Source organism: Aythya fuligula, chromosome 2, assembly GCF_009819795.1.
Source record: "Aythya fuligula isolate bAytFul2 chromosome 2, bAytFul2.pri, whole genome shotgun sequence".
Lineage (NCBI taxonomy): Eukaryota > Metazoa > Chordata > Aves > Anseriformes > Anatidae > Aythya > Aythya fuligula.
In genome coordinates this window covers 61,189,236-61,204,857 of record NC_045560.1, presented here as the reverse complement: position 1 = coordinate 61,204,857, position 15,622 = coordinate 61,189,236, and the positions used below count along the sequence as shown (strand labels likewise).

General features: G+C 39.7%; 1 protein-coding gene across 1 annotated transcript in view; it reads left to right on the top strand.

Moving 5' to 3' along the window:
• PDE1C (phosphodiesterase 1C) overlaps positions 1-15,622 on the top strand; it is a 308,560-nt gene that overhangs the window by 250,308 nt on the left and 42,630 nt on the right. The window contains exons 11-14 of the mRNA XM_032181068.1: positions 2,781-2,882; positions 4,227-4,347; positions 7,282-7,363; positions 15,049-15,169. Coding sequence (XP_032036959.1) covers positions 2,781-2,882; positions 4,227-4,347; positions 7,282-7,363; positions 15,049-15,169 — 426 coding nt within the window. The remainder of the gene's footprint in view (positions 1-2,780; positions 2,883-4,226; positions 4,348-7,281; positions 7,364-15,048; positions 15,170-15,622) is intronic.

Genomic DNA, 15,622 nt, shown 5'->3' with positions numbered 1-15,622 from the left:
GGTTCTGAGTGAAGACAACTTGGGTCAGAGACTTCTTTTGTAAATAAATAGCAGGTTATTGGTTGCATAATCACACAGTTTTCTTGTAACAAATGATTTTTATGTATCCAGCATGGCTGCATTCTTATTCTGGATGTTATACCTTTAGTGAATATCAGCCATTGAAAATATATCCTTGAAGGTAGTGTTTTTCCTTCATCCATTAATTTCCATGAGAATCAAGACTTCAACTGGGCAAACTGGGCAAAATACCTCACAAAAGAGATATTCCTATTGGTTCATAGCATTGAGATCAAGTGATCTAAAGCAGTCTTTTTCTTCTCCTTTTCGCATGAATGCATGGGGATGTGAGTCCTTTGCTAGAATACATTTGCTAGAATACAAAGACACATCCAATGATGTAATGTTCTCTAAAGCAAAAAAAGTAAGGGCATGAAGTAATTATTCTAAAAAGCAAATAAAGATATTTCCCAGATGGAGATCAATGCAAGGCTTGGAAGCATTTAGATGTCAAGTCATCCAGAGTCTATCTATCTCAGCAATCAGTAGTAAAGATACCATAAAACTGTAATTGCTTATGGGACTGTGCCAGATACCATGTTTTCATGTATCATCTGCAGGACCTTGGTTAGAAAACACAAAATCAAAGCTCTGATATTGGCCATAGGGCGAATTATTCTCCAGTGTGTGACAGTAATGAAACAGGAAATTCAATCTAGGCTTTCCTCTTCTCCAATTGTTCTTCCTGACCTTGCTCTCTCCACATAATCATATCTTTCCCTAATTCTAAAGGGGCTGTTAAAAGGCATGGACAAGTTATCTTAGAATTTGTTTTCAAATTTGGTAACTCAGAACTTTTTCTTAGTGGTAGGTTATGGGTATGAGAACATAGTAACTCCCTGGCTCCTGGCTGCTGGCCTCAGGAAAATGTATCTCTACCACAAGATGAAACATGAAAATATAATAAGAAATATTCAAATCCTTAATTGGTTAGAGAAGCAACACAGCCAGATCTGTAAAGCAGACTTTGAGTCCACAAGAGATCTTCAGTTGAGGTGAACTGCGAACAAAACCCATTCCCAAGCCTCAATATTCTAATAGTCCTAGTGACCACTTTCACATGGTTGCATTTTTTTTTTTACCATAAACCCTTGACCTTTGTAGAAAGACACTTATACATCTTGATTTTAATACAATTTCCTCTAATTTATCAGGCTGCTTGCAAAACCAAAATATTTAAAATATTTTCAAGTTCTTCTGGAGCACAGAAACTTCTGACAACCTTGTGGAAAAGTATAAGCGTTATAGATGTATTATATAGTTGTATCCTAGGGAGGATGTATTGGTTTCCACATTAAATTAATATTTTGGTGTTGTAATCTTGTCTGTGATAGATCACACCTGCATTTCAGCCCACACTGGCTTTTACTTTGTCTCTGGTTTGGAGTGAATCTACTTTCTCTCCAGCTGTGGGAGTTCAGGTTCTTGGGTCCTTGTTCCACAAGTGTTTTAAGCTGCTGTTTGCAGCACTGCTGCTAAAAGGAACAGTTTCTCCTATCCTGTCTGGTTTCTTTTGCTTGTATTGACAGAGAAGTTTTTGCTGCTGGGCATGTACCAAACCAGGGAACTGACCAGGACTGGCAAAAAATAAGATCCCCATAAATTTAAACTAATTTGGTTTTCAGCCACCATATTGTTTCCTTGAATGCTGTTGGCTACCCAAGTGCCTGTACATAAGGGTGGGAAGAATGAGGGGGGTATGCTGTAGGTAGAGTGAGGCCAATCTTAATGTGTGTACAGAACTTCAGCGAGGCCATGTTATGTGACACCCATGGGACTGGGTAAGCACAGAGGTCTTGGGTCTCTATGCACTGGTGGCCTGGGGCTGGAACTTGAGTACAACCACCAGAGGCAAGAGAGACATGCTCAAAATAGACAATGTCCTTCATGAAAGATTCATGAAAAGAAAAATGGCAACTTTTATTTTTAAATGAAAACTGACCCATTTCTGAATCTCCCAACTCCTGAGCTGGTATGGTAACCTTGGGCTGTTCTTCCTATATTAACCCATGGGTATCTGAATTGAGAGAAATAGAAAAGAAATGTACATTGTATGCTAGAGCAGAAGTGTTCCAATATTTAAAAAATGTCTAGGACATCTACACTGACTTCAAAGGAATTTCGAGCACATCCTAAAACATTTGTTTAAGAAAAATACATAAAGGAATAGCTTGAATGAGTAATATCAAGGAAGTAATGCAGGTTCTCAAAGGTATGTATACAGTATATTTACAAGGAAATGTTTTTGACATTCTGTTTTTCCTTTAGTAATATTAATAGCTATTGACCAGTTTTAGTCAACTGGATAGAAATCCAGGCTCAAAAGTTCACCTGATTTTAGGTGAACTAAAGGTTTCAAGGTTTTAAAGAATCTTTTTCCTTCCTTCTAAGAATGTCCTGTAAAAGAAATCAATCCAAGAGGTTTGTGCTTACTTGAAAAGGGAATGCTAGTGCTAATATTCTCTTCACAAAGATCTAGGATTTCTTTTAGGAAGGATTAGCCACCTGGCTTAATTTGCAGCCCTCCCACTCCTGTGTTTGTAGAAAATCGTTGATCTTCTTCCTGCTCCCAGAAAGAGGGATAATGGAAAGAGTGACATGCAAAGGCAGAAAAGCTGTCAATAATTTGTAGATAGACAACAAAAGAATCTGAAGTGTGTCTGATGCTGGTTTTTATGTTTCTTTTTCCTTGCTTCTCTCATCATGACGCCATCCAAAAGGGAGTTCAGAGCTCTGGTGATTGAGATGGTGTTAGCCACTGATATGTCCTGTCACTTCCAGCAAATCAAAGCCATGAAGAATGCTTTGCAGCAGCCAGAAGGGTGAGTCACTTCACAACACCATGCAGTGAGGGGCTGAATTTCAGCTGGTGCTTTGCCATTGTGTTTGCTTCAAAAGCACCTCTCCAGAGGCCCTCACTCTCTTTGATGTCCACATCAATTCTGTTTATGCTGTTGAATTTTGAATCAGTTCACTTAGGAATGGACTGGCATCCCTCTATACACAGGTCTCTATTCTGTGCTGGTGGACCAAAGTTGCAAAGGTTGGGATAAGCCTTCCTGGTAGTGAGTCTTTGAATATGACAGTAACTTCAAGGACATGATCAAGCTGAGTGTCCTCTATGTCTTGAGTATGACTCAAGGTTATAAGATCTGCAGAAATACAACTAATGCATTGCCCTTGTGTAGATGGTAGCAGATACCACCACTGCAAGGGGCCTGCTCCATAACCAGAGACAAGATGAAAACAACCTGATAGGCACCAAGGGAAGGACTGGAATGTAACAGATGGAGCATTGTGTGGAAGGCCTTGCCCATGGCAGGGGGGTAGGAATTTCATGATCTTTGGTACCTTCCAACTCAAACCATTCTATGATTCTTCTTCCTAGTAAGACAGTGAGAGCTGTAGTATTTTGTCTACAGCGCTTTCTCATAAAGCTCCTTTTACACTGCATCAAGCTCTGAGTGATGGTATTTTTTTTCACTCTAGACACAGATCTGTACAGAATCCCCCAGAATTATACCTATATCAGACCAGAGTGTGGCTAGCCACTTTGTCCTCACAAAAGATATAGCTCTTCCAGGTGTATCAGGCAATCAAAATTTAGAGTTAAAATCTTAGACTACCCATCCAAAGAAAACATTGTTTACTGGATTCTTGGGCTAGCCTCTCAGGTTATAGTTTTAAGAAATTGCCAGTCTTTTGCCTTCTGTGGAACCAGACACAAAAATCACCTTCTGACCTCACAGTAGTTTTCTAACAAGGAAACATCTACCAGTTACTGTGTAGAATCACCAGCGTCCCTGAGATCAGATCCTGTTTACTGCAGTAAAATGGTAGAGATTAAATTATCTTCTGAGCTGCATAAAATGCAGCCCAGATGAAATGGGAAATGTAGTGGCTCTTCAGGCCTGATTGTGCAGGCAAGTAAGCCTAGAAAGGAGCTCAGAAAAACTGAACAAAGTTTCTCGTTGCGCTTCTTAATGTCTCTGTTCCAACAGGAATGGTATATGTTGGGGAAATAAGACAATCTTTCATAGTAGTCAGGTTTTAGTAACACAGGTATCACTCCACTAACATGGCCACATTTTCCTGTTTACGTGTGATTTTTGTTGTCATTCTCCACTGCAAGTGCAATTAACTTATTTGATCCTTTGGGTTTTCAGAATTGACAAGCCGAAAGCCTTATCACTGTTGTTGCATACAGCAGATATCAGTCATCCAGCCAAGGCCTGGGACCTCCATCATCGTTGGACCATGTCTCTGCTAGAGGAGTTCTTCAGACAGGTAACGCTGGGGAATTTCCTCTGTGTTTTGGCAGCTCAGAGAGAGTATGTAGTGTTGGGCAAGGAAGTAGGAAAATTTGAACACAGATCTTTTCCTTCTCTGATTTTCTCAAGAACCTTCTAAGTGATGTGAAGCTTTTTTGTCTGGCACCAGTAGCACTGCCTATTAAGATTCTTGAGAAGCTAGTGTCTGATACACTGCCTACAGATAAAGGCATTGTCTGCCTAGTAGAAATTCTGACTTGGGAAGCTAAACCAGGCTAATTACTTTTATAGGTTCAGTATGTGTTTCTAAATAGCAAAAGACAGAATATATGATGTTCTGCTTAGCTGTAAAACCCTAGAAAACAGATTCAGGTAACTGTACTTTATAGAGCTATACCTGTATTTTTGGGGTAAATGTGAAAAATCCATTGCCCTTTGCATGAGGTGAATTGCCCTAGTTTATATCTCATAGTGGACCTCTGACTGACAGACTCACAAATCTAGATGAATCATTAAGCTCTGTGTGATAGTTATAAGCTCCCCAAGTGGCTAAATGAAAGCATGTAAATAGCTGCCTTTAAAAAAAAAAAAAAAAAGTAAAACTAAACGGAGTGCTTAGGAATGTATGTGATACTTTTCCCCAATATGAATTAGTAAACTAAGCAGAAAATTAAGTGGTTTATTTCCCTCCAAAGTTCAATAACTTCATGTTTTATAGTAAATCTGAAAAAAGCCAATTTTTAAAAAGTTTTAACAAGTTTTTAAAATGGTATCTGCTTTTAAAGGCATTGTGGGAATGCCTTCTTAATAAGGATATTGCAAAAAATTGCTTTGAAACGAATCCTTTAATTTGTTTTTCAAACCAAGAATGGGTTTACTAGGTGGAAGTAGGTAAATCATGCCTTCAGCTGTCCCTGCATTGTCACATGGGAGACTCATGTAAAGAGGATGATCTTCACATACATTTTAGGGAAGACTTTACCTCTGGGCATGTTTATTCTTTTGTCCCATGTTTATTCTTCTATTTTAGCTCAGAAGGGTACTAAGTTTGATAAAATATACCATTGCTGAGTGCCCTAAAGATTTGTAAGGGAATTAAGATTAGCTAAACGTAAGATCACAAAAGCCCAAGTTTGGATCTGCTTTACAAGTGTAATAAAGACAAAATTATTATTTTATGTTTTCACAGGGATAATTTTCTTTCAGCCAACAAATCTTATGTTGTTTTTGAATGACAAATGTCTTCACATTTAGATAAAGCTTTATGTAAAACTTGCATTCTAGTTCCAAATTAAGATGCAGCATTAACTCCCTTTTTAGGAAAACCCTTAAACTTACCATGAAGTGTAGACTTAGGTTCATTGAAGTTATGTAATAGTAGGTAAATAAATGCGTCCCTACCTGACAGCAGAAGAGCAACACACACTCTTTTCTGCATACAAGCTAAAAATTGCCACTAGCTAGAGGGGACCATGGGACTAAGAAGTTGGACTGGCTTCAGTTCAGGTATTTATTTTCTTACGCTCTTTAAGTGCAGATTATTTCCCATCCTTTCTGTTCTGTGCTTTATGAGACATAAAGCCTCACTTAAACCATGTCAGTTCAGTTCCCCAGCCCTGTTGGTTTCCAAGTATTCTGTGATGTGACACAGGTCTTCCTACATGAACCAACTGTGCTGTAAGTGTGAATGCTGCTTCTGAATACTTTTATATATATATATATTCAGCAGCTACAGTGAGCATGTCTCAAAGGAAACATCTTGTGTGTTTTACTTATGCAATTTAGCCAGCCATGAGGGATCTGCCCAAACAGCTTAGAAGTCAAGTATCTCTTTGAGCAGTCAGGAAGGCAGCTAGGGGCTCCCTGCTAAATAGAATTAGGCAACAGAATTAGGAGTAAGAGAAGAACTATGATTAGGTAAGAGCTGGCATTGAAAAATTCTTTCCTGAGAGACATGGCAGACAAAGTAATGGAAGGTTACTTTGAACTGTATTTGTGTTTAGTTTCTGTTTTACCTTGAATTTTGAACGTTGGACTCCTAACATAAAGCAGAATTGTGCCACAGTGGAAGAAAATTATTGTTTCACCCAAAATTCTAACAGAATTTATTCCACCATTTCATGTATGTTATATTAACAACAAAGAAAAGACACTTCTTATACCTACAGAAGTTATTCTCAGAACACTGGCATGAACTTCAGCACAGTTAAAGTGAGCTGCTGATTTAAGGAATTGATTCTCTAGTGTATATATATATATATATATATATATATATATATATATATATATATATAAAAGTATATATTTAACAAGCTATTTAAATTTGTATGCTCACAGTGGATTACTGAAACTATGTCATCCTATGTGTCCTCTCAGCATAAAGCAATTTATAACAGACAATGTCAGTGTTTCCTTTGGACAAAAAAGTAATCTGCATTTGGCCAGCTATGAGTGAAATCCTTATCTGAAAAACAAAAAAAGTAATCTGCATTTGGCCAGCAATGAGTGAAATCCTTATCTGAAAAATGAAAAAAGGCATACAAACAAGTGCAAATCCTGAAAGATCATCCTGACACTGATGTTTTCTCTTGAAAGGTTTGTTCCAAGAAGTGAGTTTTGCTGTGTTTTCCAGAGAGCTACAGTGAGAAGTGTTTTTGTGCTCAAGTGGGTGTTTAATTGGTTCATGGAAGTACCAAACAAGCAGGGAAAGCTCTGAGGAAAGATTCAGTAGAGTTAAGATGCTCAATTTACAAACTTCTCCTTGTACAGCTACTTTTCCAGCCAGACTCAATTGTCCACGAATAATTTGTGTTTAAGAAACATACACACATATACAAAACCCACTTCACTAGAGAAAGTAAAATGTGTGGCTTTTACTGCAATGACCTAAGATATCAAAGTTCAGCGTGTCTTGTCTAGTTCTAATTTATTCTCAATTTTGTTTCTCCAGGGTGACAAAGAAGCAGAACTAGGGCTTCCTTTCTCTCCATTGTGTGACCGCAAGTCTACGATGGTTGCTCAGTCTCAAATAGGTATGTCCCTTTTGGTTCATCCTAAGATTCTTCAACAAACAAAACTTATTCTTCCCTGTGGGGCTAAGATCACAGTGATCATTTGAAACGAGGTTAAAGAGAGGAAATAATAAAGTGCAATGGTGTTATTTTCTCCAGATCAACAGTTCAAAGCTGAGGAGACATTAAATTTATGGTGATGGATCTATGCAGTAAATGAGTTATTTCTGATCTGACTGCAGGGCTGACTGCAGTGCCCAGTTACGACACTACTCTGTGGTTTTCTGAGCTGTGGATAAGAGGTGTGCATGGCAACATGTTATGATATGAGTATTGTTAGTGGATGTGGAAACCTATTATCAGTCCTTTTGATGACCTGGGCAAAAACTATTGCTTTTTTAAAATTTCGTTTATTCCTTCCACTTTTTCACTCCAATTGCTCCAAGCCAACCAATATTTTGTACTGAAGCGAAGCAAACAGGCAACCTTTTTCAACTCCATCCATTCAGAAGCAGATATCTTTTTACAGACTCACTGGTAGTGCTTTGTCTACCTCTCACAGAGTCAGAGAATCAGAGAATGGTAAAGACTGGAAAAGACCTCTGGAGGTCATCTGATCCAACCCTCCTGATCAAGCAAAGACACCTAGAGAGGGTTGCCTGGGACCATGTCCACATGACTTTTAAAGATTTCCAAAGAGGGAGACTTTACAATCTCTGTGAGCAACCTGTGCCAGTGTTCCATCACCTGCACAATAAAGAAGTCTTGATGTTCAGACAGAATGATGTTCAGACAGAATGTCTCATGTTCCTGTGTGTGCCCATTGCCTCTTGTCCTAGCATTGGGCACCACTGGCAAGAGCCTGGCTCCATCCTCTTTGCACCCTTCCTTCAGATGCTTATAGGCATAGATAAAATCTCCCCGAGCCTCCTCTTCTCCAGGCTCAACAGTCTCAACTGTCTCAGCCTCTCCTCATAGCAGGGGTGCTTCAGTCCCTTGATTATCTTGGTGGCCCTCCTTTGGACTCTTTCCATTATGTCCAGGTCTCTCTTGTACTGGAGGCCCCACAACTGGACACGGTACTCCAGGTGCAGCCTCACCAATGCTGATTAGAGGGGAAGGATCACCTCTCTTGACTTGCTGACAATACAACCTAATGCAGCCAAGACTACCCTTAGCCTTCATAGCAGCAAGGGCACATTGCTGATTTGTGTTCAACCTGGTGTCTACCAGGTATTCTAGGTCCTTTTCTGCAAAGCTGCTTTCAAGTTGTGTGGCCCTCAGTGCATACTGGAGCCTGGGGTTGTTCTTCCCCAGGTGCAGGACTTTGCACTTCTCCCTATTGCACTTCATGAGATTTTTGCCAGCCCCCTTCTCCAGCCTGTCAAGGCCCCTCTGGATGGCTGCATGGCCCTCTGGTGAGTCATCCAGACCCCGTGTTTTGTGTCATCTGAGAATTCACTGAGGGTTCACTCTACCCTACTGTTTCCTCCAATTATTGAGTGAAAAGTGGGAGGATATGGCAACAAGTCTGATATATGGGGAGATGTCAAGAGGAGTTAAGTGAAGTAAATACATTCAGCAGGCTGGGAGCATAAAAAGAAAAATTTTCCAAAAGAAAATGTGGATTTGTGGGTAGATTGTTATACCCAGAAAGCAAGTGAAATAGAGAGGAGAAGAATGTGATCAAACCTTGACTGGAGAATAGAGTATGAAGCAGAACAAGAGAAATATAATGCTGACCCTAAAAATGAAGGAACTGAGTCCAGAAGCAGGAAGAAAGTAAATGTATTGAATGGAAACAAACAAAAAATTTGAAGTATGAAATTTCTCAGCTGTCTCCTGAGCTGTAAAGAGCTGGCCAAAGAATAAAACAAAGATATTCCCAAACTTAAGAAAGCTCAGATGCACATCTGTGCCTCAGAGCTGTTTTGTTGTTGTTGTTGTTTGTTTGTTTAAAATTATTTCATTGTTGCTGTTAGGCAAGCCATTCTCTGAGGGGACTCCATCCCAGATTTTTGTGGCTCTAAAAGTTTAGGCAGTTCAGCCAAGAATCTGAACTTGAAAAGCCCTGCACAGGCCTAGCTTAGTTGCCAAACGTGTAAGAGCGTACCCCTTCCTAACAGTAACCCAAAAAAGTGGGTATAAGTGTACAGCACAATGCAACTGCTGAGGTAATTTGTGTTTTGTAGTGAGCTCTGTGGAGGGAAGCAGCAGCAAACTTTGAGATTTAGTCTCGGTTAAAACCCATATTGAGGACGTCTGGGCAGACTATACCAGCTGCTGTGCTATGGGAGAAGACAATCCCTCTTTTTCTGGCTCATGTGGAGGAAAGGGCATGTAGAGACATCTCTTTCATACTGGTTCTAGCAGCTTTCAGTTATGTCCCTCACTCCTTACAGAGAAGAGGAGCTGTGCTTCCCATGCAGCCCCTTCCACATCCTGGTGTATGGTTGCAGTGTACTTGGAATACTATTTGCCTTGTTCTCTTCTGTTATGCTTCTTTGTCTGGAAGGCCAGGAGAACCAAGAAACTTCTACACCGATGCACCTTGTGTCAAGGGGATCGAGTGCACCCTCAGTAAGTTTGAAGATGACACCAAGTTAGGTGCGTGTGTCGATCTGCTCGAGGGTAGGAAGGCTCTGCAGGAGGATCTGGATAGGCTGCACCGATGGGCTGAGGTCAACTGCATGAAGTTCAACAAGGCCAAGTGCCGGGTCCTGCACCTGGGGCACAACAACCCCAAGCAGAGCTACAGGCTGGGAGATGAGTGGTTGGAAAGCTGCCAGGCAGAGAAGGACCTGGGAGTGATGATTGATAGTCGGCTGAATATGAGCCAGCAGTGTGCTCAGGTGGCCAAGAAGGCCAACGGCATCCTGGCTTGCATAAGAAACAGTGTGGCCAACAGGTCTAGGGAAGTGATTGTCCCCTCTGTACTCGGCTCTGGTGAGGCCGCACCTCGAGTACTGTGTTCAGTTTTGGGCCCCTCGCTACAAGAAGGACATGGAGGTGCTTGAGCGAGTCCAGAGAGGGGCAACAAAGCTGATGAGGGGCCTGGAGAACAAGTCCTATGAGGAGCTGCTGAGGGAGCTGGGCTTGTTCAGCCTGGAGAAGAGGAGGCTCAGGGGCGACCTTATTGCTCTCTCTAGAGGTACCTTAAAGGAGGCTGTAGCGAGGTGGGGGTTGGTCTATTCTCCCATGTGCCTGGTGACAGGACGAGGGGGAATGGGCTAAAGTTGCGCCAGAGGAGGTTTAGATTGGCTATTAGGAAGAACTTCTTTACTGAAAGGGTTGTGAGGCATTGGAACAGGCTGCCCAGGGAAGTGGTGGAGTCACCATCCCTGGAAGTGTTTAAGAGACATTTAGATGTAGAGCTTAGTGATATGGTTTAGTGGAAGACTTGTTAGTGTTAGGTCAGAGGTTGGACTAGGTGATCTTAGAGGTCTCTTCCAACCTAGATGATTATGTGATTCTGTGAAGCCACTGCAAAACTGAGGATGAAATAAACCATCACCAAGATAATTACACTTATAAAAGAGGCACTCCATCAGTTTGTAAAGAGAGATATATATAGTTAAATATTGTCACTATACTCAGTTTGTGCAGTTTTGTCATCCATTAACATTAATAGGGCACTGCCTATAAATCTTACTTTCTAACATTATAAAGTTTTAATTTCTCAGCCTGCTAAATATATTGGCATTATCTTTCTGTAACATCTCTTTTATTAAATCAAAAACTCTTACATTTTCTGCCTATCCGCTGAGGTAAGGCTTTCAAAGTTGTAGGCCAGATTCTCAGAGAAATAATCTGTGCTTATTCATTTATTTATCGGATTAATAGCCTGAACAGATTGTTCCCTGGAATAATAATTACTGCATTTCTTTGTAAAAGTTCCTCTTGAATTCGAAATCATGCCATTATCTGTAGCAAGCAGCCTTGAATTTCTACAAATAAAAACAATCTGTCCTTTGTGAAATGAAATGGTGCTTTTGGCTCTGAAAAGGGCAGATCCTAGAAATCTTGTTCTGGGGGCTTGGCGAGTTTGTAGTTGCTTGTTTGTTGCTCAATGGTCAATTGGGCAATGGGCAAGCATTTTTATTTAAGAAAGTTCTTCTCAAATGAAGACAGAAGGCTTTGCTGTATGCACTCTTTCCATGAAAATGGAGCAATTGAACAACCAAAATTTCCTCAAAAGAAAGAATGTCTCATTCACTTGTTGCTTAAATTTGTAAAGAAATTGTTCAGTATTTAAACTCATAATTTAAAAAACAAACATAAAGTAACGAACCTTGATTTAAAACCAACTAATGCTAATGACTGGTTGATCATATTTTTTCTTCTTCAGTAAAATGGTTGAATTACATATTTCTGTACCCCAGTGAGGTACAGAAGACAGGAGATTTCTCTGTCCAGAAGTCAGGCTGCTGACCGGAGTAGGAGAGGCACAGAGTTTGGAAACAAAACCAGGCCCAGACTTGTATTTCCACACAAGAATATCAGGAGTTAAAACATCTCTGTCTATCTCAGACTGTAGCAAGCTTGTTTGATGGGAGATCAGCCTCTCTTGCAGCTAATAAATGTAGCAGCATCCTTTTATTTTTGTCCATTGACTAGAAAGAAAGAGAATTACAGCTTCAGAAAACATTGAATAAAGACTGATGAATGAATGATTCTGGTTTGTTTGTTTTGAGATGGGCTTTAGGAAAACTATTTTCTAGTCAGTGTTTGCCGTGGTGGTGTTTTTAGGTGGATTGAATGAACTCTGCGTAGGTGCTTGGCATGACCTCCTCAATGTGATGTGTTAATTAGTAAAATCATCCTAGTCACTAGGATACAGAAATATTTACCACACTCATTCTATAGACAAAGAAGTTGATGAATAGGTCATTAGCATTAGCATCAATAGGTTTTAAAACCCAGGTTCATTACTTGATCTTTTTATTTTTTATTTTTAGTTAGCAAACTAAATCACACTTAAAGTACAGTGTCTTCAGGTAAAAAGAAAGACTGGGGTGGTTGTGCTTGGGAATATGATTTAAGTTACATAATTACTAATAAAGTCCCAAGTTCTGTTTCTATGATAGCAGACTGTTTCCGAATTTTATTTTAATTCCTATTTAAAGATAACATAATAGAATAACTTATTCAGGCTATAGAGGAAGAAATATCACACACACTCTGCTTCGGTACAGAGATAATTATATTACCCTTGTTTCAGTGTTACCATAAAAAGTTATACATCTTCAAGTTTGTTCACCTGTTGTCCCTTGTGCAATGTCTGCCTGCATTTGTTAATGAGATGCAAGACTTCTCCCAGGGAAAGCTCGTTTCTTAGATCTAACACTTAAAACTGGACTTTGTTTTTATGCATGGATGGCAAGTATCTCAGTAACTGGATCCCACCACTCCATTGCTGAAGTTAGTGACAGTCATACACATGATATCAGAGATTTGCGTGTCTCAGGGTTGTTAGTGGTGATGAAGCAATTGGCAGTGGTATTACTTGCCAAGCAGAAGTGATAAGATAGATAAGATATGATGGGTTGGATTTCTTTGGTCATTAAGAAGTAAAAAAAAAAAAAAAAAAAAAGGAGAATACAAGAGATGTATAGACAGGCGGACACACCCACATGTAAATAAAATTCTCAGTATCCTCAGGGTCCCTGTGGCACATTTAATACTTTTCTCAGTTAGTACAATTTCCAATGTTTATAAAAATTGTATGAAGTTTGCTAGGGTTATCTGGATTGTGATCTAGTACATAGTTTCCTGTTGTGGCTTCATATTGCATGCATTTCTGATTAACACCCAGAGAGGAAGGGAATTATTTTTCCATAAGTTTGAATAGATAAGACTGTCCCAGGGTCATGGAGGAACATGATTCAGATGTTCAGATAAGACCAAAGGTTTGGTATTGCACAACATTTTCCCCCCAGTTTACAAAATACTGTGTAATATACAGAATATACAGAACTTGCAAGTTATGCTTTATTCAGGCTAGACATGAAAATACACTTAATTATCCATCATTTTAGAAATATAGTAAAAATCACCCAATAGAAATGGAACTGGAAGGATGTTCAACTCCTTTGCACTCTATTGTGTGTCTCAAAGCATCTGAATATGCAGGTGCCTGGCCCATGAGGTCTCTTCTTTTACTGTTCTGTTATCACCCAGAATCACCAGTGTGTGCTGTAACACATCATGATCCAGTCAGAGAGATTTTAATTGTAGGAATGTCTAATTAATAGTTAATAATTATCAAATCTTTAAAAATGTAAATTGATAATCTTTTCCTAGAGGATCTACTACTCTATTTTAACTTTATGGTAAATTCTCAGCCAAACCCCACGTTGAATCGGAAGCAATCTCAAAACTGTATGGTAGCAATTTAGAGAAGTATATTTGATAATGAAGTTGTAAAGTATCTGTGGATGGACTGAAAAATCTGTAGTTTGCATGACTTATGGTGGAATTCAGTATGATTGATGATGGAATGTGGACAGTGTTAACCCTTATACCACTCTATATGAGCATCATTGGGAGATTCAAATTAATAAAGAATAAATGTTATTAAAAATCAGTACACCATAGGGTGGGGTTGAAGACTGAAATGTCTTACTCTTGTGGTTGTTTCATACTGGCAAAACGGGGCAGAATTAAGATAATTTAGCAATGTAGTATCTGGTCCATAGACATACATAGTACTAGAGCAAAAATTGGTGCTTTAGGCCCCAGAGCTAACACAGAACAGGAAACCATGGCCTGAATGATTTTTCCTCCCATCATGGGTAACAGTGCCGTAGTCATCCAGTGTAGAATAAAATAAAAATACTGCAGGTTCTCACACATCAGTAGCCACTAAAAGCCCAATACCATACTTCAGGTCCAGAAGGGAAAGAACTGAATCACCTTAAGAGATATTAAGGACATTGGCTACCTATAGCACTAAGAAATTTGCAAAATGAAGTGTTAAGATGAACATAAAAAATAGCTCTTGCCCTAAGTAAGGATTTGTGGGAAGGCCCCTCACTCTCACATTTTATCTGCACAACTTGGATTTTCTTTCATCTCTTGAGTTTGTGGCCACAGGGCCCTCTCGTCTGCCCTTCCCAACATTCAGATCAGAATTGTGTCCATCTCTGCCAAACTGTATATTGAAGTAGAAGTGATTTGGTCCTTTTTTTTTTTTTTTTTTCTCATGTCAAAAAATGGGTGGAATAGCAATCAGTAACAATATGCAAGGTGAGCACTGAGAAGAGAATATTCCCAGCAACCTACTGATATGCAGTAAGGGAAGTGTGTATACAACTCCACACCAGCAGAGCTTACCAGTATTATTCCTGTTATATAAACTTTCTGCTTTTAGAGACTTCATTTCTCAAACTGGGTTTTAACCAAATCCGTTAAGAATTTGGCTTAAATATCACACTCCTCATATGAAACAAATTCTGATGCATCTGTTTGTGTTCTGATTTGCAAAGTTCTTTCCAGTGTTTAAGGAGGTACCTTTTATTGTTTGCTATACTGAAGCTTCTGGGTCAGGGGTTGACATGTAACTCCGTTTTTGTCTTGTAGTATTTGCTGGTCCCTCTTTCAGTGAAGTATAATTTGTTATGGTTAGGTTGTCTGTGAACACTGAAGCAGTGCCTCCACAGAAATCCTTCTTTCACCTGCTTGGCTGTGCTTACATTTCTGATCAGGTTTCATTGATTTCATCGTGGAGCCCACTTTTACTGTGCTAACTGACATGACTGAGAAGATTGTGACACCGCTCATCGATGAAGCTTCCCGCTCTGGCATGTCCGGGTTCAGGCGTTCCAGGTAAATAATCACTCATCCTCTCCCTTCAATCCACATCTGTTGCTCTTGCACTCAGCTACCCTGGTTTTCCCTCTGTGCTGTATGTCAGCTGTGTGGTTTAAAGCCTGTTGTCCACACTGCCAATAAATACCACAGCTCACCTTGTGATGTGATTGTGTTGCAGGGGAACCCCAGCCCAAGGCAGGGCAAAGAGGCGGGCTGGCATAAAATTAAGCCATGCCTCCAAAGGCAGCAAACACAAATGGTTGTAGCCATTTGTAGATCAGGTAAACTTTAGTGCTTTCTCAGTCACTAATATCAAAGAGAAGGTAGTGAGTGTCGCTGCGAGGCACTCATTACTACATGTTAGAACTATAGAAATACAAAAGAGAAATGGGAAGTATCTGCACACTTGACTGACATCATTTAGGGTTAGTGAATATTTAGGTAGTGAAGATGCACAACAAAAATAAT